The sequence below is a fragment of the Petromyzon marinus genome, chromosome 78 (genome assembly GCF_048934315.1).
Source record: "Petromyzon marinus isolate PM22_M1 ecotype Great Lakes invasive population chromosome 78, UKy_Petmar_22M1.pri1.0, whole genome shotgun sequence".
Taxonomy (NCBI): domain Eukaryota; kingdom Metazoa; phylum Chordata; class Hyperoartia; order Petromyzontiformes; family Petromyzontidae; genus Petromyzon; species Petromyzon marinus.
Genome location: NC_133744.1, coordinates 2832311 through 2852564, shown reverse-complemented (window position 1 = coordinate 2852564; position 20254 = coordinate 2832311). Strand labels below are relative to the sequence as shown.

Here is a 20254-nt window from a genome sequence, read left to right as displayed (position 1 = left end):
CTCAAACGGAGACTCAGACGTACTCTTGGAGGCAACACTTTATTAACATTAACACGTTAACACGAAGGGGTAACTACCCCTTCACCAGAGAGTACGCTATGGTGGTGGACCACCAGGCTATCTACACTAATCACACGTAACTAGCTACAACGGACCGAACCCCGCTTGGGTTCGGGTCCTCGTGTTGGAGACTCTGTAGAACATGGCATGTGGACGTGAAGTCTTCGGGATGAACAACAGCAGCCGGTCCCACTGGGGGCCCGGCTTATATTGTGTGGCGGGGCTCGCGCCGCCCACAGCCATGTACACCTCAAATCCTCGAGCAGGATCTCTAACTGGACACGTGATCACCCCAGCCCCCCTTTGGGGGTCCACGGGTAGGCACTTCCAGTCACGTGTCCTCCGGGGTCAACCAGAGTGCCATGGCCCCTTTGAAACCCTGTTCCGTGGCAAGCACGCTCACACCCTATCCTCTAAGGGCTGGCACGCATGTGCCATCCGTCGCTGTCAGTCAGCGCTCACCGAGCCACGCTTAGGGCCGGTACTGTATCCACATTCCAGTGGTGTCAGCGATGTCATTACATCGCACGTCGTGCCTCTCATGGCCCTGCTTCACACAGTGAGATCCTGCGATGTCACTACATCTATATTATCTCAAGGTGCTCTATTACATAGTTTAAAAAGCAGTAACAATAGTAAAGTTATTTAGATGGCAAGGGCACAATGCAAGGGCTGAGGAATGAGTGACGTTATAAAAAAGGCATGTAGGGGTCACTAAAGGGTTATCAGAGAGGAACAGGAAGAAGTGGAGGGGCGAGGGGAGAGAAAAGGAGAATGGGCAGAGGAGAGGTGGTGACGCTTTTGAGTAAGGAATAGAGAAGGACGTTAATGATGGGGAACTGCTTAATGAACAGATTTTGTGTTGAGTCTATGGATAGAGTTGAGTTTATGGGCAGTGTTGTGTCTATGGTGCAGTGCTGAGTCTATGGATAGAGTTGAGTTTATGGGCAATGTTGAGTTTGTCCACAGTGTTTAGTCTATGCGCAGTGTTGAGTCTACGTCGCAGTGTTGAGTCTATGAACAGTGCTGCATTTATGTGTAAAGGCCGAGACAACAACAGACGACTCACCTGCCATACTGCTTACAGTGTGGGTGCAAACACGGGCTGTCAGGAAGCGAAACAAGGCCTCGGATTGGTGCCCCTAATTTGGGAGAGACCACGTGGGGTGGATAACAGAGAAGGGGAGGTACAGAGAGGCCAGGAAGGGGATTGGCTAGAGACAGACAATTTAAGGGATTGAAGGAAAGATCATAACGAAAATTGCGGGAAATGGAGGGTGACTGATAGGAGAGCCGTTGAGACCGTTAGAGAAAGAGGGCAAGGATTTACTGTGGAAATTAAGTTCGGGAACCTTCGAGACAGAGAGCTTATATAGGGTACTGTGCTTTCCTGGATTAAGTCCTTTATTACAGGTCGGACACAAAGGGTCAGCTTTACTGGTAACCTATCACACAGGTCATCGGTGATGTGCTGTATGCCGTAGGGAAGTGTACTTGACCTGGTGCTCTCCCTGCTTTACACTGCTGATGTTATTGCTATCGCCCATCTTGACAGTATTGGCGTGCATATAAAGGCTGATGACACAACTTTACTTCCATACGAAAGCTGACTCGTGCATCTCACACATTCCACGCCTCATATAGTCTATCAATGACATGAAGAAATGGATGACATCAAACCATCTGAAGCTGAACTCGAATAAGACAAAGTTCATCGTACTTGGGACCCGCCATCAGATTTCTAGAGTCAACCGTGTGTCTATCCAAATAGACGGCTGTGACATCCCAGTGTTGGATACGGCAACATGCTTCCGTGTCCGGTCGACAGCGAACTGACATTTGCCACTCACATCACGTGCCTGACTGGACAGTGATTCTACCAGCTCCGACAACTGCACACAGTCCGTCGTGCTCTCAGTGTGGAGACTGCGAGGATGCTCATCTACGCATTTATCATCAGCCGCATAGATTACTGCAACAGCATCTTCGGCTGTGTCAGCGCTGTTCACCTGTGGCCACTCCAGTCGGTGTTAAATGCTGCAGCTCGTCTGATAGTTAGGGCACATAAATATTATCCGATCACGAGTTTTATAATTGAAGAGCTGCAATGGCTACCGATTAAATACAGAATTGTGTATATATTATGCCTACTCGTCTTCAAGAGTCTCCATCAATCTGCTCCATCTTATCTCGCCGATCAGTGCATAGCAGCTTCAACAGACTCAAATTGACTTTGACTACGATCCGCTACTCGCTGCGACCTGCTGTACCCACATGTAAACCTTGTGCGATATGGCCAGAGCAGTTTCGGGGTCTCTGGCCCAAAGACCTAGAACACGCGACCAACTCATGTTCGGGATACATCCCTGAGGCTGAGCCAGTTCTGCAACAGACTCAAAACAGTTGTTTCAGAGAGCCTACTTCAATCTATGATCAATGCCCATTCGTGATGGACTGGACACATAACAGTGCACAATAACAAATTGTATGAATTACTTACAATGCAAGGGCCGAGGAACGAATGACGGTATAAAAAGGCATGTAGGGGTCACTCAAGGGCTATCAAAGAGGAACAGGAAGGAGCAGGGGGGGGGGTAAGGGGAAAGAAACGAATGGGCAGAAGAGAGGAGGTGATGGTTTGAGTAAGGAGCAGGACATTTAATGTACAGCAGTGGTGTTGAGTCTATGGATAGAGTTGAGTTTATAGGAAGTGTTGGTCTATGGGCAGTGCTGAGGCTGTGGACAGTGTTGAGTTTATGGGCAGTGTTGAGTCTATAGACAGTGAGTCTATGGGCAGTGTTTGTCGATGGGCAGTGTTGAGTCTATGGTGCAGTGCTGAGTATGTGGACATTGTGAGTCTATGGGCAGTGTTGAGTCTATGGGCAATGGAAAAAAGGTGATTGCTTATTGTACAGGGGATGGTTTTGTTCCACTGCCCAGGTTCAAAGAAGAGCAGGGAAGACTTTAACCTGAGTTCGAGTAACATCTTGATGGCTGGCTCGCTGTACCGGGCGGGTGAGACACCCACGGCATACCACCAACAGTTCAAGGTGGACGAGCGGACATCATCCGTTTACATTGACAGCAGGGCCATCTCAAACCTCAACAAAAAGTCCAACCTGACCATCACCAGCATGGCCTTCACGTGAGTCACAGACCCCAATACAAACACGGGCAAGAACAAGAGCTACAATACTAACTTTGATCATAATACGAGCACTAACAATAACTGTAACCCTAACGGTAACCATAACGCTTGCACTGACCCGTATATACAACAGCACTAACCCTGGCACAAAACACGAATGCTAACCTACCACTAACATGAGTATCAACCCTAACGATAACCCTAACACTCGCCATAACACTGACTCTTAACACAAACCTTAACAATGACCCCTAACACATGTGTAGTGAGTGACTTCCGACACACGTCTAGAAGAAGGCTTCTTTTTTATTAAGAGCACACAGGGCGGTACACGTCATAATGCGGCTACACCTAGACTGTCCAAACATGAAGCCCATCTCCGTTCTGCGCTACACTAGCTGGTTGACGAGCGTAGTGGCGGCGACGGAGCTGGTCTTGCAGAAGGACAGCCACGTGGTCGAAGACGAAGAGGTGACGACGGCAGCGACTCAACCAGGACCCAGACCCCTCGCTAACAGCCCTGAACCTCTGGTTCAGTGCTCCTTATATGTGCTTGGCGCGGCCAAGCTCCACCTCTGGCCACGACACCTTTCCAGAACCTTCGGGTTGGTTCCTGGAGAGTCTCTACTGACTCCACCCTTGACCTTTACCCCAGATACGCCCTTTCATAATAAGGCATTATGTAATGCAGCTATAACCCTAGTTAACCCTACAGGCCGGCAGGTGTCACCCTGTCATTACACATGCATGGTTAAACGATTCCTAATACGAGGCCTAACTTTAACCGAAGCCCTAACTCTACCATAACACTAGCCCTAACACTAAATTCGACTGTAACCCTAACAATACTGCTAACCCTAACATGAGCACAAACTCTAACTCCAGCCCTAACCCTAACCCATACTCCAATGGTAATTTTTGTTTTACCCTAACGCTAACCTCAATGCTAACACTGAAAATAACCCTAGCACTAACACTAGCACAACCTCTGACCACCAGGATAGTAATCACGTGACATGAATCTACACAATGCATTCGCCGTAACCTTACCAACATAAGAAACAATTAATCAATGAGGGCGCAGGACAGTGGTGGACAGAGTACAGAGGAGGTGGTGTGGAATGGGGACAGCACTGAGGGAGCAAAGGCAACACAGCTAACAGCTGTCTTTATGTGCCACTGTCCCAGCTAACAGCTGTATTTGTGTGTCACTTCCCATGTTAACAGCTGTCCCTGTGTGTCAGAGTCCCAGCTAACAGCTGTCCCTGTGTGCCACTGCCCCAGCTAACAGCTGTACCTGTGTGTCACTGCCCCAGCTAACAGCTGTCCCTGTGTGCCACTGTCCTATCTAATCTGCTCCTGTGAACCCATGCAAAATAAGAAGCTAACAGCTGTCCCTGTATGCCACTGTCCCAGCTAACAGATGTATCTGTGTGTCAGTTCCTCAGCTAAATCTGCCCCTGTGTGCCACTGCCCCAGCTAACAGCTGTCCATTTGTGCCACTGTCCCACCTAACAGCTGCCCCTGTGTGTCACTTCCCCCGTTAACAGATGTCCGTCTGTCACAGTCCCAACTAACAGCTGTCCCTGTTTGCCACTGTCCCAGATAACAGCTGCTACTTGTGTGTCACTTCCTCAGCTAACAGCTGTCCCTGTGTGCCACTATCCCAGGTAACAGCTGTATCTGTGTGTCACTTCCCCAGCTAACAGCTGTTCCTGTGTGTCACTGCCCCAGATAACAGCTGTACCTGTGTGGCACTGTCCTAGCTAATCTGGTGCTATTAACCCATACAAAATAAGAAGCTAACAGCTGTCCCTGTATGCCACTGTCCCAGCTAACAGCTGCATCTGTGTCACTTCCCCAGCTAACAGCAGTCCCCGTGCTCTGCTGCCCTTTGTCCCACAGCACGCTGATGGACCTCTTACCCCTACGGCTGGCTCCCGGCCTAGCGAGCGAGGCCTCATCTGGCCCCCCAAGTGTGGGAAGCCTGGTTCTGAGCACCGTGCTGAGTGGGGCCCAGGGAGGGAACAGCTCCAGCATCTCCATGAATCTGGCGCTGAGAGGGGTGGAGCCAGGTGCCCCCCTCAAGAAAACCCCCCACTGCTCCTTCTGGGACTTCAAGGTAAGATGCCAGTCCACAATGAGTGGGAGGAGAGAATGTTAATATGAGTATAAACTAAACTAAAACCTTTTTTTTCACCAGATAAGGCCCAACTGAGCTCTATGGCTCTATTTCACCAATGAACTTGCCACAAAGATAGCTCAACGAAGTGGCATGTAATGTGGATATGTAGAGCAGCCAATTACTCTTAATACATGTTGATTCTAAATGTGGATGGAAAAACAGGCGGATCCGGAGAATAATCCACACAACCACAAGATGAACTTTCGGAGATACTTGTGAATACCAAATTTCGCCTAGAATGATTTTGGCCTATGGAAACTTTTTTTTTTTACAAATTACCTTCATCGCATATACTTTTAAATATGTGAAAATGATCATAACACTCTAATAATTGGTTATAATAAACATAAAGCGAATACAAATAAATATGAAAGTATGATACTTTATTTCTCATCATTTGATCTCATCATTTTATTTTTTCCCTCTCAATGCAGTCTAGTAGAGTTCCAGATGCGATACGGGGATAGCCAAAATCACGGAGAAGCAAGTTTATGAATAACTAAGGAATATTACATTTTCTTTGGTTCTTTCGGTAAAGTCACGTAGAATGAGAATAAAATAATAAAACAAAATAAAATAATAAAATAAAATAATACAATAAAATTCTCACGACGTTTCGGCCACAACACAAGTATTCTTCTTGTGTTGTGGCCGTAACGTCGTGAGAATTTTATTGTCTTATTTTATTTTATTATTTTATTCTCATTCTACGTGACTTTACCGAAAGAACCAAAGAAGATGAATCCTTGCAGTCACGAAAGCTTTAAATCGAAATTTAATATTACATTTGTTTTCACAGTTAAATGGCAGTGTTGGGGGGTGGTCGACCGAAGGCTGCATGACCAGCAACATCACAGACAACGCAGTTTCCTGTATCTGCACTCACACAACCCCCTTTAGCATCTTACGCTTACCGGAAACAAGCCAGGTGGATCTCACCTTTGCCATCATTACCTACGTGTGTCTGAGCATCTCCAACGTATTCCTCATCTTTGCTGTGGTCCTGGAGTCCATGTTACTGCATCAGAATAAGCGATATGGCCAAGAGTCCAATGGAGAGGAGAATGACGATGATCATGGAGGTCATCACTCCCTTAGCCGCGGCATCAAACTCAACATCATCTGCGCTCTGCTCCTCTCCCACGTTTGGTTCATGGTGGCCATCTCCAACTCAAACCCAACAGTCTGCTCGCTCTCACAGTTCTTCCTCCACCTCAGCTACCTCTGCGCATTCTCATGGCTACTAGTGCAGGCCATTCACCTCCTGCTCAACGGCAACTCCATTTATGGGGGCTCGTCTGGGCGCAAGGTGATGGCGGCTACCTTTGCCGGGGGCTACGGCCTGCCGGTGCTCATTTCCGTGATCACAGTCGCCGCCACTCACTCGCAGCCCGACTCGTGCTGGCTCAACTGGGACAGCAGCAATGCCCTCTTCGCCCTCGTCATCCCCGTCTTGCTCGTCATTGCGGTGGATCTGGCCGTCGCCGTCTACGTCTTGCTGCGAACTCGGCTCTGGGATCACGACGGCCAGAAGCTGCAGGAGGGTGGGGGTCTGCTGGGCGATTCCACCACTGGGAAGGCATGGAAGCTGCTCATTCTCATGACGGGGCTGGCCGTGATCTGGGGTGTGGGAGCTTACTTCTTCATGCCTGATGGAAATAAGATTCCTGCCGTCACATACCTGTTTGCCGTCCTCAATGCTATCCAGGTGAGGCCGATGTGCGTGGGTTTGTTATCCTGGGGTCGTAATCATCAGCCATGATCAATCCACTGCTCAATGGAGGCATCCTCAAGTCATCGCCATCTCTCACTGTTCTGCTCACCTCATCACTCCTATCGTGCCTCCCACTCCTTCCCATATCTCCGTTGCCCTTTTCTAACCCCTCTATCGCTATCACTCAATCTTCAAACCTTGCATGCCTCATGCCATCCGAATCATTCTATTCGGTCACCATTCTTTTTACTATGTCAAGTGAAGGCTCTCCATAAATTAAAAATTATATCATATTAATATCACGACCCACCTCACACTGGCACATCAACTAGCTTTATCGCTCCGTCTTCAAGTGTCATTGTGGCCACCAAGGAATGGATGCTGTCGATGTCTTTGCTTCCACTCCAAGAATATTATTGACTCATGGCCATTGACTCTTCCACAGTGTGTCCTGTGAACATCAAATATAATTCAATGCAATCGCTTTGTGTGTGCATCTTGCTGTGTCTATAGGGGGTGATCGTCGTCGTTTTCAACTCTTTACTGGATGAAGAGGTGAGTGTATTTTAATGAAATAATCACGAATTACATAATTGTTTAGACATCACTGATGGGGTATCTAGACAATGATTGACTGGCAGACTGGTCTCTGATGGGATCCCCACCAATCTAGACAATAACTAGAATGACTGACCGGTCTCAGTTGAGTTCGCTAGACAATTATCTAATGACAGGCAGTGCTTATATCTTTAGACACTTATGGTCTGATATACCGGTCTCTGATGGGGTTTACAGACAAAAAAACACTTGACAAACTGGTATTTAAAGCTATCTAAACACAGATAGACTAACAGACCGGTCTCCATTCCAGTAATAATGAGATAAATGTAAAGTCTTGTGTCCTTCTTGTTGTTGTGTAACAGGTGAAGCAGTTACTAAATAGGTCTATGACCATTGTGAGCTACGTAAGTAATTTACAACTCATTTAAAACATCCACAGCCTAGGCCTGAGAGCCTGTCTTCTATGCATTCCCCCCCGCTCCCCCCGCCCCCTTTCTTTCATATGGACACCCGAGCCCAGACACTTATCCAAAGTGGGCAATCTAGGCCAAGTGGTGCTTTCATTGCAGCTTTCTCAAGCGATGATAATTGCATTTAATGGGGTCATCGGATGGTCTAGGGCTGTGTTTCTCAAACTTATTTGGAACCACAGACCACTGCAAATATTTCTGCAGACCACCCATCCACCCACCTCTGGTGACAAATGCATTCAACTTACCAGGAACACTAAATTAATCATATTACCGGAGCATACTTTTTTGTTAAATGCAGATACGTATACTTTTGGTTTTTTTGACGGGTGGCATTTCGATGTTACGGTTAGGGTGGTTTCATGCGGGTAGTTTACTTAACAATTTTTTTAAATTAAAAATCACGAATAAAATGTAAATTAATATCCAAAACAAGAGGTATAAACATTATTATTTCTGAATCAACCTGTATTTACATCAGGCACCACGGGCCACATGGAGGACCACTGCCGGTAATGGTCCAGGGACTGCTCTGAGAGCCACTGCTCTAGATGACAGCTCTGCGATTGAAAATGAGGTCACGCGAATTTGATGGAATTGTGTTTAGGGCAATGCTGCTAAATCCTGAAGGGTTTGTTTCCATAAATATCTAATGTGCAGATATGTTTGTTTTCTATACATTTTCTTCTATAACAAATTTAACTTATCTACGTATTTATACAATAATGCCCCATTATCATCAGAACTCGGAAGCTAAGAGCATGGTTGAGAGCTTGGGTAGCGTTGTGTACGCTACTGTCTGGTAGCAGAGTCAAGTGTAGCAACATCTATTGTACTTCTGTGATCCCGCGTCTATACTCTGGACTGTGTGTCTATGCTCCCACATCGATAATTCAGTGATGAGTGCGGTGAGGTTGGTCAATTACTCCCAACCATGACCCATGAACATGGCAACGTTGGACTAACATTTGGCATGCTGAGTGCAAGCATTCCACCGATGTAGGCCCAACGTTAGTGCAACGTTCCATGATTACTATATCTTAATAATCAGATCCTCAGTATCCCTAAGTATTAATGCCTTGAGCCCTGGTCTCCCTGAGTTTTAATATCCTGAGCTCCGGTCTCCCAGTATCTCTAGACTCTGAGACTCGGTCTCCATGAGTCTCAAATCCCTGAGAGCCCATCGTACTCATCCAGAAATCCAGAAATATATTGACAAAAATGTGCTACACATGTACACCTCACCATAACATTTCTCCAGTGTGTCTCAAACTCATTTTTTAATGTAATGTCTTTCTCTTTTTATTTTAGGAGGGGATGAAAGAGAAAGGTGAGATTTGACATTTAACGCATCTCCTGCACCCAGAGCCGGATTAAGATTTTGTAGGCCCCAGGCTGCAGGTACTGTGAGGCCGCCAGTAATCTTTTCAAATGAAAAACAAAGTTAAAGAAAAATGAAATTTATTTTTAAAAGGCTAACAACAAATAAAATTCAGCATTCACAAATGAAAAAAAACTTTTCACAATCTCCGGAGGCCCTCCAGCTGGCGAAGGCCCTTGGGCTGTAGCCTCTTAAAGCCCATGCCTTAATCCGGCCCTGCCTGCACCGGCGGCATTCTTGGCACAACCCTTGCCCTTCGAAACGAGTGGTAGTGTGCATCAAGGAACCGGCATTGATGAGATTCCGCAAATTAGCTCAGAATCTGGATCTCTCTCTCTCTCTCATAATGGCAGTACCAGAGACATAATGGCCATACCAGAGACAATGAGACAGAGTCACTGAGGTCCTGGCAGTGTCTACCATGGGCAGTGTCCCCCGTGGGCAGTGCCCACCAGGGACAGTGTACACCGTATGCTGTGTCCATCATAGGCACCCTTTAGTAGGCCCTTCCCACCTTCATAGGTGCTGCTACTCTGTTAACAGTACTCGCCCCCGCAGCTTGTTATGCCTACACGGAAGAACTTTGTATTTGTTTCGTGCCTGGTTGGTGCCTGTGACCTAGGTTCCATACCCACTTACGGCTAATGTCAGTGGCGCATATCTGAACCGGTTCTCTGTCTCCCCAGGGTCAACTCGGCCTTCAATAATTGGTTGGTGTAGTGTTTAATCTATCAGAGGGGGGGGGGGGGGTTTGGAGGTGAGAAAAAGGTGGCACCTACCCCCTTGTGTGCAATGCTGGCCTTCATAGGCGCTCACTACTCGCTACTAAAAGTACTTGCCGTAACAGCCTGTTACGGGCTATACGCAGGGCCGGATTAAGATGTTGTAGGCCGCTGGGCTACAGGTACTGTGAGCCCCTTAGTAATATTTTCAAAAGGAAAACAAAGTTAAAGAAAAGTTACATTTATCTCAAACAAGGCTAACAACAAATAAAATTCAGCATTCACAAATGAAATAACTTTTCACTTAATCTCTGGAGGCCCTCCGGCTGACAGAGGCCCTTGGGCTGCAGCCCCTAAGGCCCCGTGCATTAATCCGGCTCTGGCGATACGAGGGAATTTCGTATCTCTCTGTGGCAATGGGGCCTCCTGTAAGTTGACTCGACCTTAAATGAGAACTGGGGAAACTAAGACGCCCAAGCAGGTGTGCAACGGTGCTGGCCACCCACCCCCTCTATGTGTGCCACAGTACAGGCCTTCACAGCTGGTCCCTCCTAACCACGTAACTTTCCCCTCCATCCTACTAGACGCTACACGGAGGAACTTTGTCTACGTATCGTGGCTGCTACACATTTCTACGTGATTAGCAACTTCGTTCAGCTATTAATTGTGTCGCTTCTGAAAAGAGCTGATAGCTCAGTAGGCTTTACCTGGTAAATAAAATACAGTCGACCCTTCCACATCACGGAGGTTAGGGCGCAGGCCCCCCAGCCGTAGTGATACAAAGATTACTGCGAGATTACTGCGAGATGACTGCGAGATATCACGTGAGAGGCTGCCATAAACATGCTTGGCGTCCTCCAAATCAGCACGGAGAACCGCAGTTGTTTTCGCAAACGAACTTTTTGCAAAATTTAACTTTAAAAAATCGAGTGTATTTATGTTTTTTAAAGATAAAATAACATTAATATTATACATTACTGTACATATATTTTATGCATTTATGAGTTACTAAACTTTTTGCGTGTCGTCTGCTGGCCTTCCGCGTGTTGTCTGCGGCTTTCGAAAAACTTCCAACAAAATTCCCCTTTTAATTTCTCATGCCGACCCCGCAACATATCGAAACCGCGATGCAGAAGGGTCGACTGTAGTTTAGTTTCAGTATGGGCTTGTGTGGGTCTGTATGCGTTTCTGTGCATCTATGGGTGTAAATTAGTCTGTAGAAACGTGCGTTTAGATCATTTGGCTGCTGCTATAAATTCCAATGTGGTGATGATGATGATCATGATGATAAGCCACTAAGTTGAATTGCTATCAATTGTGGACAGGTCGCTTCTGAACAAGAGCTATATAGCTCCATGGGCCTTCCCTGGATAGAATACAAAGTTTTGTTTTCGCTTGACTTTCCATGTGCGTCGTGTGTACAGATTCGCCCCTTGTGGTCTCCGAGTACGACATAGAGAACAACACGGTGGACGGAGTCTACCGATTACAACGACCCAATAAAGGTGTTCACACTGACGATGCGTTTACGCAAAAAACAACGCGGTTCTTCCGTTCTGGAAATGTTTTGGGCACAACGTCATGTTGGCGCACCGTAACGTGTGCTAACATAACGCGGTTTCTGAAGCGGTCAACGACTAAGTACTTTCTTGAGCTGCATTGCTGAGCAGTATGATGCAGTATAAGGGATGAGATGGCACCCCTATCTCGGTTCTCTGTCGCGCGATAGGGACGGCTGCAGTGTACAGTATGTACACTACTGTACAGTAATTATTTCCTTGCTCAACGCTTGTTTTGCTTAGGGGCCGTCCATAAATGACGTCATGCACCTGGGGGGTGGGGGGGGCGGGTCAGACATTTGTGACGATGTGTGACGATGGGGGGGGGTTGAGAAACGTGACGTCACATCAAAATGCGCAAATTTAAATAAATATGGACAACACGTTCTACTTAATTAAATAGACTTTTTAATAAATGTTTTCTTCTACAACATCAGAGTGAAGCGCCACATTAAATACGCACTGCAATGACAATTGTTTAAAGCGATTTGAAGCATGCTGGACGGCAGGGAGGAGTCTGGATCGCCCGGAGGTGAAGACAACTGCCCTCACCGTCCCGGGGCACCTATCTTTGCTCTCTAAACTTCAAAGGTCCAGCGTGATGTCATACCACGCAGCCAATTGGGCGCTTACCTGTGCTTCCCGTAATCGTCCCCCTCCACCATCTCTACCGTGGCCTAATCCCCTCACTTCAAAGGCCCAAGGTGGCATTGTACTGCGGAGCCAATCGCGTGCCCACCTGCGCCGACTACATGGAGGGCCACGGGGTCTGCTGCTGCTGCAGCCCCTCACCCATTGTCCTCCCGTGCTTATTAATTCTAACCGACTCGTCTGCCCTTCTGGCCTAATATTCCACCCTCCACCTTTCCCAGTGTCGTGAGTAACTCATTGCGGTTGGCCCAGTGAACCTTTTCGTTCTGCGCCCATACAATGTTAAGCCAATTTAGGGGCACAGCAATGTAACCTGTCCTGTGAGGGTCGGCAAATCTCCTGGCACCGGGAAACCATGGGACTCTCCCTCTAGGGGCCCTTTTGATTAAAACCCGATGTACCAGGCAACCCCCTGTCAGGACACTATTTGGGTGCGCTGTGTGTGGGTGTGTGTTTAGTGTGGGGGCCGGGAGGGGAGTACGGTGTTTGCGGAGTTGCTCCGTGGTCATGGCACCACACATTTGCTCCCAGACAGCCCCGTTAAAAAAGTGGGCCTGGGGGGGTACTGTCACCTATTGTTCGTGTGTACAGTCACCTGTGCGATCTGCGGGGGGCTCCCGGAGGTCTCGTGCACCGAATGCAAGCAGTCGTTCTGCCGCGGCTGCGACGAGAAGCAGCACGAGCGCCTCGACCGCAGGAACCACGAGCGGACCATGAACGGCGGACAGAGTGAGGCCAGCACCCCCCCGGATACACGTGGGGGGGACACCGGGGGGTGGAGGACACCGGGGGGGAGGGGACACCAGGGGGGGGCGAACACCGGGGGGAGGGGGGTGACACCTGCGATTCAAAGACACGGGAGGGGGGGGGGAGGGGCTGCCTCCGGACACGGGGAGACTGGGGCACTAAGGGTCAAGAGATCAGATACAGGGAGACTGGGGCTCTCAAGAGTCAATAGACACAGAGAGACATGGATGTTGAGAGACTGGGTCTCGGTGTCTAGAGACACAGGGAGACCGAGTCTCGGTGTCTAGAGTGACTGGGTCTCGGTGTCTAGGGTGACTGGGTCTCGGTGTCTAGAGATACACGGTGACTGGGTTTTGGTGTCTAGAGTGACTGGGTCTCGGTGTTTAGGGATACAGGGAGACCGGGTCTCAGTGTCTAGGGATACAGGGAGACCAGGTCTCAGTGTCTAGAGACACAGGGTGACTGGGCCTCGGTATCTAGGGATATAGGGAGACCGGGTCTCAGTGTCTAGAGACACAGGGTGACTGGGTCTCGGTGTCTAGAGACACAGAGAGACCGGGTCTCAGTGTCTAGAGACACAGGGTGACCGGGTCTCAGTGTCTAGAGACACAGGGAGACCGGGTCTCGGTGTCTAGAGACACAGGGAGACCGGATCTCGGTGTCTAGGGATACACAGAGACTGGGTCTTGGTGTCTAGAGACACAGGGTGACTGGGTCTCGGTGTCTAGAGACACAGGGTGACTGGGTCTCGGTGTCTAGAGACACAGAGAGACCGGGTCTCAGTGTCTAGAGACACAGGGTGACCGGGTCTCAGTGTCTAGAGATACAGGGTGACTGGGTCTTGGTGTCTAGAGACACAGGGTGACTGGGTCTCGGTGTCTAGGGACACAGGGAGACCGGGTTTTGGTGTCTAGAGACACAGCGTGACTGGGTCTCGGTGTCTAGGGTGACTGGGTCTTGGTGTCTAGGGACACACGGTGACTGGGTCGTAGTGTCTAAAGACACAGGGTGACTGGATCTCAGTGTCTAGCGACACAGGGAGACCGGGCGTTGGTGTCTAGAGACACAGGGAGACCGAGTCTCGGTGTCTAGGGATACAGGGAGACTGGGTCTCGGTGTCTAGAGACACAGGGAGACCGAGTCTCGGTGTCTAGGGATACAGGGAGACTGGGTCTCGGTGTCTAGAGACACAGGGAGACTGGGTCTCAGTGTCTAGAGACACAGGGAGACCGGGTCTCAGTGTATAGAGACACAGGGAGACCGGGTTTCGATGTCTAGAGACACAGGGAGACCGGTTATCGGTGTCTAGAGACACAGAGAGACCGGATCTCAGTGTCTAAAGACACAGGGAGACCGGGTTTCGGTGTCTAGGGATACAGGGAGACCGGGTCTCGGTGTCTACGGTGACTGGGTCTCAGTGTCTATAGATACAGGGTGACCGGATCTCAGTGTCTAGAGACACAGGGAGACTGGGTCTCGGTGTCTAGAGACACAGGGAGACCGGGTCTCAGTGTCTAGGGATACAGGGAGACTGGGTCTCGGTGTGTAGGGACACAGGGAGACCGGGTCTCGGTGTCTAGAGACACAGGGTGACTGAGTCTCAGTGTATAGGGATACAGGGAGACTGGGTCTCAGTGTCTAGAGACACAGGGAGACCGGGTCTCAGTGTATAGAGACACAGGGAGACCGGGTCTCGGTGTCTAGAGACGCAGGGTGACTGGGTCTCGGTGTCTAGAGACACAGAGAGACCGGGTCTCAGTGTCTAGAGACACAGGGAGACCGGGTCTCAGTGTCTAGAGACACAGCGAGACCGGGTTTCGGTGTCTAGAGACATATGGAAACCGGGTCTCAGTGTCTAGAGACCAAGGGAGACCGGGTCTCGGTGTCTAGAGACACAGGGAGACCGGGTCTCGGTGTCTAGAGACGCAGGGTGACTGAGTCTCGGTGTCTAGAGACACAGAGAGACCGGGTCTCAGTGTCTAGAGACACAGGGTGACCGGGTCTCAGTGTCTAGAGACACAGGGAGACCGGGTCTCGGTGTCTAGAGACACAGGGAGACCGGATCTCGGTGTCTAGGGATACACAGAGACTGGGTCTTGGTGTCTAGAGACACAGGGTGACTGGGTCTTGGTGTCTAGAGACACAGGGTGACTGGGTCTCGGTGTCTAGAGACACAGGGTGACTGGGTCTCGGTGTCTAGAGACACAGAGAGACCGGGTCTCAGTGTCTAGAGACACAGGGTGACCGGGTCTCAGTGTCTAGAGATACAGGGTGACTGGGTCTTGGTGTCTAGAGACACAGGGTGACTGGGTCTCGGTGTCTAGGGACACAGGGAGACCGGGTCTTGGTGTCTAGAGACACAGCGTGACTGGGTCTCGGTGTCTAGGGTGACTGGGTCTTGGTGTCTAGGGACACACGGTGACTGGGTTGTAGTGTCTAAAGACACAGGGTGACTGGATCTCAGTGTCTAGCGACACAGGGAGACCGGGCGTTGGTGTCTAGAGACACAGGGAGACCGAGTCTCGGTGTCTAGGGATACAGGGAGACTGGGTCTCGGTGTCTAGAGACACAGGGAGACTGGGTCTCAGTGTCTAGAGACACAGGGAGACCGGGTCTCAGTGTATAGAGACACAGGGAGACCGGGTTTCGATGTCTAGAGACACAGGGAGACCGGTTATCGGTGTCTAGAGACACAGAGAGACCGGATCTCAGTGTCTAAAGACACAGGGAGACCGGGTTTCGGTGTCTAGGGATACAGGGAGACCGGGTCTCGGTGTCTACGGTGACTGGGTCTCAGTGTCTATAGATACAGGGTGACCGGATCTCAGTGTCTAGAGACACAGGGAGACTGGGTCTCGGTGTCTAGAGACACAGGGAGACCGGGTCTCAGTGTCTAGGGATACAGGGAGACTGGGTCTCGGTGTGTAGGGACACAGGGAGACCGGGTCTCGGTGTCTAGAGACACAGGGTGACTGAGTCTCAGTGTATAGGGATACAGGGAGACCGGGTCTCGGTGTCTAGAGACACAGGGAGACCGGATCTCGGTGTCTAGGGATACACAGAGACTGGGTCTTGGTGTCTAGAGACACAGGGTGACTGGGTCTTGGTGTCTAGAGACACAGGGTGACTGGGTCTCGGTGTCTAGAGACACAGGGTGACTGGGTCTCGGTGTCTAGAGACACAGAGAGACCGGGTCTCAGTGTCTAGAGACACAGGGTGACCGGGTCTCAGTGTCTAGAGATACAGGGTGACTGGGTCTTGGTGTCTAGAGACACAGGGTGACTGGGTCTCGGTGTCTAGGGACACAGGGAGACCGGGTCTTGGTGTCTAGAGACACAGCGTGACTGGGTCTCGGTGTCTAGGGTGACTGGGTCTTGGTGTCTAGGGACACACGGTGACTGGGTTGTAGTGTCTAAAGACACAGGGTGACTGGATCTCAGTGTCTAGCGACACAGGGAGACCGGGCGTTGGTGTCTAGAGACACAGGGAGACCGAGTCTCGGTGTCTAGGGATACAGGGAGACTGGGTCTCGGTGTCTAGAGACACAGGGAGACTGGGTCTCAGTGTCTAGAGACACAGGGAGACCGGGTCTCAGTGTATAGAGACACAGGGAGACCGGGTTTCGATGTCTAGAGACACAGGGAGACCGGTTATCGGTGTCTAGAGACACAGAGAGACCGGATCTCAGTGTCTAAAGACACAGGGAGACCGGGTTTCGGTGTCTAGGGATACAGGGAGACCGGGTCTCGGTGTCTACGGTGACTGGGTCTCAGTGTCTATAGATACAGGGTGACCGGATCTCAGTGTCTAGAGACACAGGGAGACTGGGTCTCGGTGTCTAGAGACACAGGGAGACCGGGTCTCAGTGTCTAGGGATACAGGGAGACTGGGTCTCGGTGTGTAGGGACACAGGGAGACCGGGTCTCGGTGTCTAGAGACACAGGGTGACTGAGTCTCAGTGTATAGGGATACAGGGAGACTGGGTCTCAGTGTCTAGAGACACAGGGAGACCGGGTCTCAGTGTATAGAGACACAGGGAGACCGGGTCTCGGTGTCTAGAGACGCAGGGTGACTGGGTCTCGGTGTCTAGAGACACAGAGAGACCGGGTCTCAGTGTCTAGAGACACAGGGAGACCGGGTCTCAGTGTCTAGAGACACAGCGAGACCGGGTTTCGGTGTCTAGAGACATATGGAAACCGGGTCTCAGTGTCTAGAGACCAAGAGAGACCGGGTCTCGGTGTCTAGAGACACATGGAGACCGGGTCTTGGTGGTCTAGAGACACAGAGAGACCGGGTCTCAGTGTCTAGAGACACAGGGAGACCGGGTCTCGGTATCTAGAGAAACAGGGAGACCGGGTTTCAGTGTCTAGGGATACAGGGAGATTGGGTGTCGGTGCCTGTGTATATTCTCTCTGCATTGCACTATGTGTGCATTGCTCACTGTGTGTATTCTGTACGGATTGCTCATTGTTTGTTCTGTATGTATAGCTCACTCTGTATTTTCTACATATTGCTCTTTTGTGTATTCTGTATGCATTTCTCTTCTGTGTATACTGTCTGCATTGCTCACTGTGTGTGTATTCTGTGTACATGGCTCACTGTGTGTGTATTCTGTATATATTGCTCACTGTGGGTGTATTCTGTATACATTGCTCACTGTGTGTGTATTCTGTATACATGGCTCAATGTGTGTCTATTCTTTATACATTGCTCACTGTGTGTTTTCTGCATTCATTCCCCATCTCTTCCCTACGACTGCAGGCAATGTCTGTGGCATCTGTGGTAAGCCGACGGAGGTGACATGCGACGACTGCGAGGGATCATTCTGTTCGGAATGCGACGACAAGAGCCATCGGCACCCAGAGCGCCTCTTTCACAAACGCTCACTTCGAAGCTCCTCCAGTAACCTTATGGAGATGTAACCACCTGGGGGTTGCAGTACAGAATGATGAACTTAAGTATCGCAGTCACATTGTCAATTCAGTTCAAGATAAGCTCTGCCGAAACACCAAATTGATAAGGGAGTTTCAACGTTGTGCGTTTCTACGTTTATTTTTAACCATTAACAATGATTAGCTTTTACCAATTATTGACAGAATGATGAAAAATTTTAAGAGTTAAATTTTGATTTAAAGCTTTCGTGACTGCAGTAATTCATATTCTTAGTTCTTTCGGTAAAAATAAAATATATAATAATATTTTATTATTTTGTTGTTTCCTTTCAACGTGACTTTACCGAAAGAACTAAGAATATTTTAAGAGTTAACACCGCCATTTATAATATATACATCCCTATTTCAGACACAGACTTCTTGCATGAGTGTTGTCATGTCGGCCATGTTGCATAGGGGACGATATAGTGGCCATTTTTCTGATTGGCTCAACAAAAATGTAGCTTGATCGATGTACTTTATTTCACCAGATTGTAACGCATGGTGGTGTAGGTGATGGAAGAATGAAGGCACACCACGAGAGTTGGTTACTTCCAGCTTTATTCATGCATCTACATTGTATTCTGTGCTTCCTCTCTCTGCTGCACCCAGTTCCCCCTTCCCCCACACAAGCATCCCTTTTAAATATCCTTCTGGACCCACCTCCTAGTCCTTGCCTCAGCACATACCTTATGCATGCATTACATCTTTATGCATATTATACATCTCTATTTTTCACAATAAACAAACTCAATTACAACAAACCTCAGCACTTCAACAATAACTTAATATTAAAATTCTTCACAAAGGATGATAAAAGCACCACGCGAATGGCTCTGTTGCTTTACAGGAGTAGACTATCCTGTAATGCCAATAGTACATTGAAGGGGGATTATTCTGTCCCCATAATATCAAGGTACATAATCCCTCAGATGGCATGGTTGATTCACCAATCGCCCGGCCCTCGTCTTGATCACGGCAGCCTCGCCATTGTGGAGCCGAGGCATTGCTGCTGGCCCCACCTCTGCTGACAAGTTGGGCAGTTATTGACCACAGGAATTGGCCTCACAGGACAGCTGCTTTGGTGAACATTCCTCTGGGCTTCCAACATGCCTGGTGTCCTTGACAGGTATATTGTGTTGAATTGTAAAAGTTGGTGCTGGTCTTGTCAGGTGTTGCCACTACCAGTGTGTCGCTTGGAGTTGAGGCTATCTGAGGGGCTGGTGGCACGATGGTGGACCTGAGGGGCCAATGACATGAAGCCCTGTAAGTGGACATTCGCAAGTCCCGTCTATTTTGGCGGGAACTTCCCTCGATCATGTTCCACAACATAGGACCTTGGAGCATCATGGGTCCCTAACACAGTCATCTGCATCCAACGCTTGTCTCCAAGCAATGGTACCATGTGAACCGGATCCCATGAGAGGGTAACCTGTATGTCCTTTCCGCTCTTCCTGTCATACAGCCACTGTTTTTGTTTTGCTCAATCCAGCCTGTGACGCACGTCTGCTAAATCATAAAATGCTGGCCGCAGCAGCTATCTGGCAGCTGGGAGTAGATTCCATGGTCGACGGGACATACACAGCTGGGCGGGCGACGGGTTGCAGCTCTCCAACGGTGTAGTTCTGTAATCTGAAAGGGATTACTTGGCCCACATGCGCTTGACTATCTGAACAGCCTTTTCAGCTTCTCCATTGGAGCGAGTGTAATATGGAGACGACGCCTGATGATGAATCTGAAACTCTTGGCAGTTGTCTACAAATTTCCAGGAGCTGAATATTGGGTCCATTGTCCGTTTGCAGCTTCTCAGCTATTCTGTGACAGTGCAATTGTGCTTTCAAAGCCTTGATGGTAGCAGTTGACATGAGATTGTCTAAATGGTCCACCTCTATATACTTAGAGAAGTAGTCGACAGTTACAGAGTAATGCTAACCTTCCTACTCGAAGAGGTCTGCTGCTACTTTCACCCATCGCAGGTCTGGTTTCTTTGTCGGGTGAAGCGTTTTCATGCTGCTGCTGACTCTGAAACTCATTGCAGTCTAGACAGTCGCTGACAGCAGCTTATATCTGAATCATAATTTCAGACCAGAGTTTCCCTAGCCCGTTGCTTGCACTTTACTATCCC

General features: G+C 49.2%; 1 protein-coding gene across 2 annotated transcripts in view; it reads left to right on the top strand.

Annotated features, from left to right (window-relative positions):
• Positions 1-18369, top strand: part of LOC116957597 (adhesion G-protein coupled receptor F1-like) — a 50191-nt gene extending 31822 nt beyond the window's left edge. For both annotated transcript variants that reach the window (XM_032979839.2, XM_076056828.1), the window contains 9 exons: positions 3001-3205; positions 5114-5330; positions 6193-7101; positions 7621-7662; positions 8031-8072; positions 9450-9468; positions 11666-11746; positions 13043-13180; positions 17960-18369. In XM_032979839.2, coding sequence (XP_032835730.2) covers positions 3001-3205; positions 5114-5330; positions 6193-7101; positions 7621-7662; positions 8031-8072; positions 9450-9468; positions 11666-11746; positions 13043-13180; positions 17960-18120 — 1814 coding nt within the window. In that variant the 3' untranslated portion in view covers positions 18121-18369. The remainder of the gene's footprint in view (positions 1-3000; positions 3206-5113; positions 5331-6192; positions 7102-7620; positions 7663-8030; positions 8073-9449; positions 9469-11665; positions 11747-13042; positions 13181-17959) is intronic.
• Positions 18370-20254: the final 1885 nt, after the last annotated feature.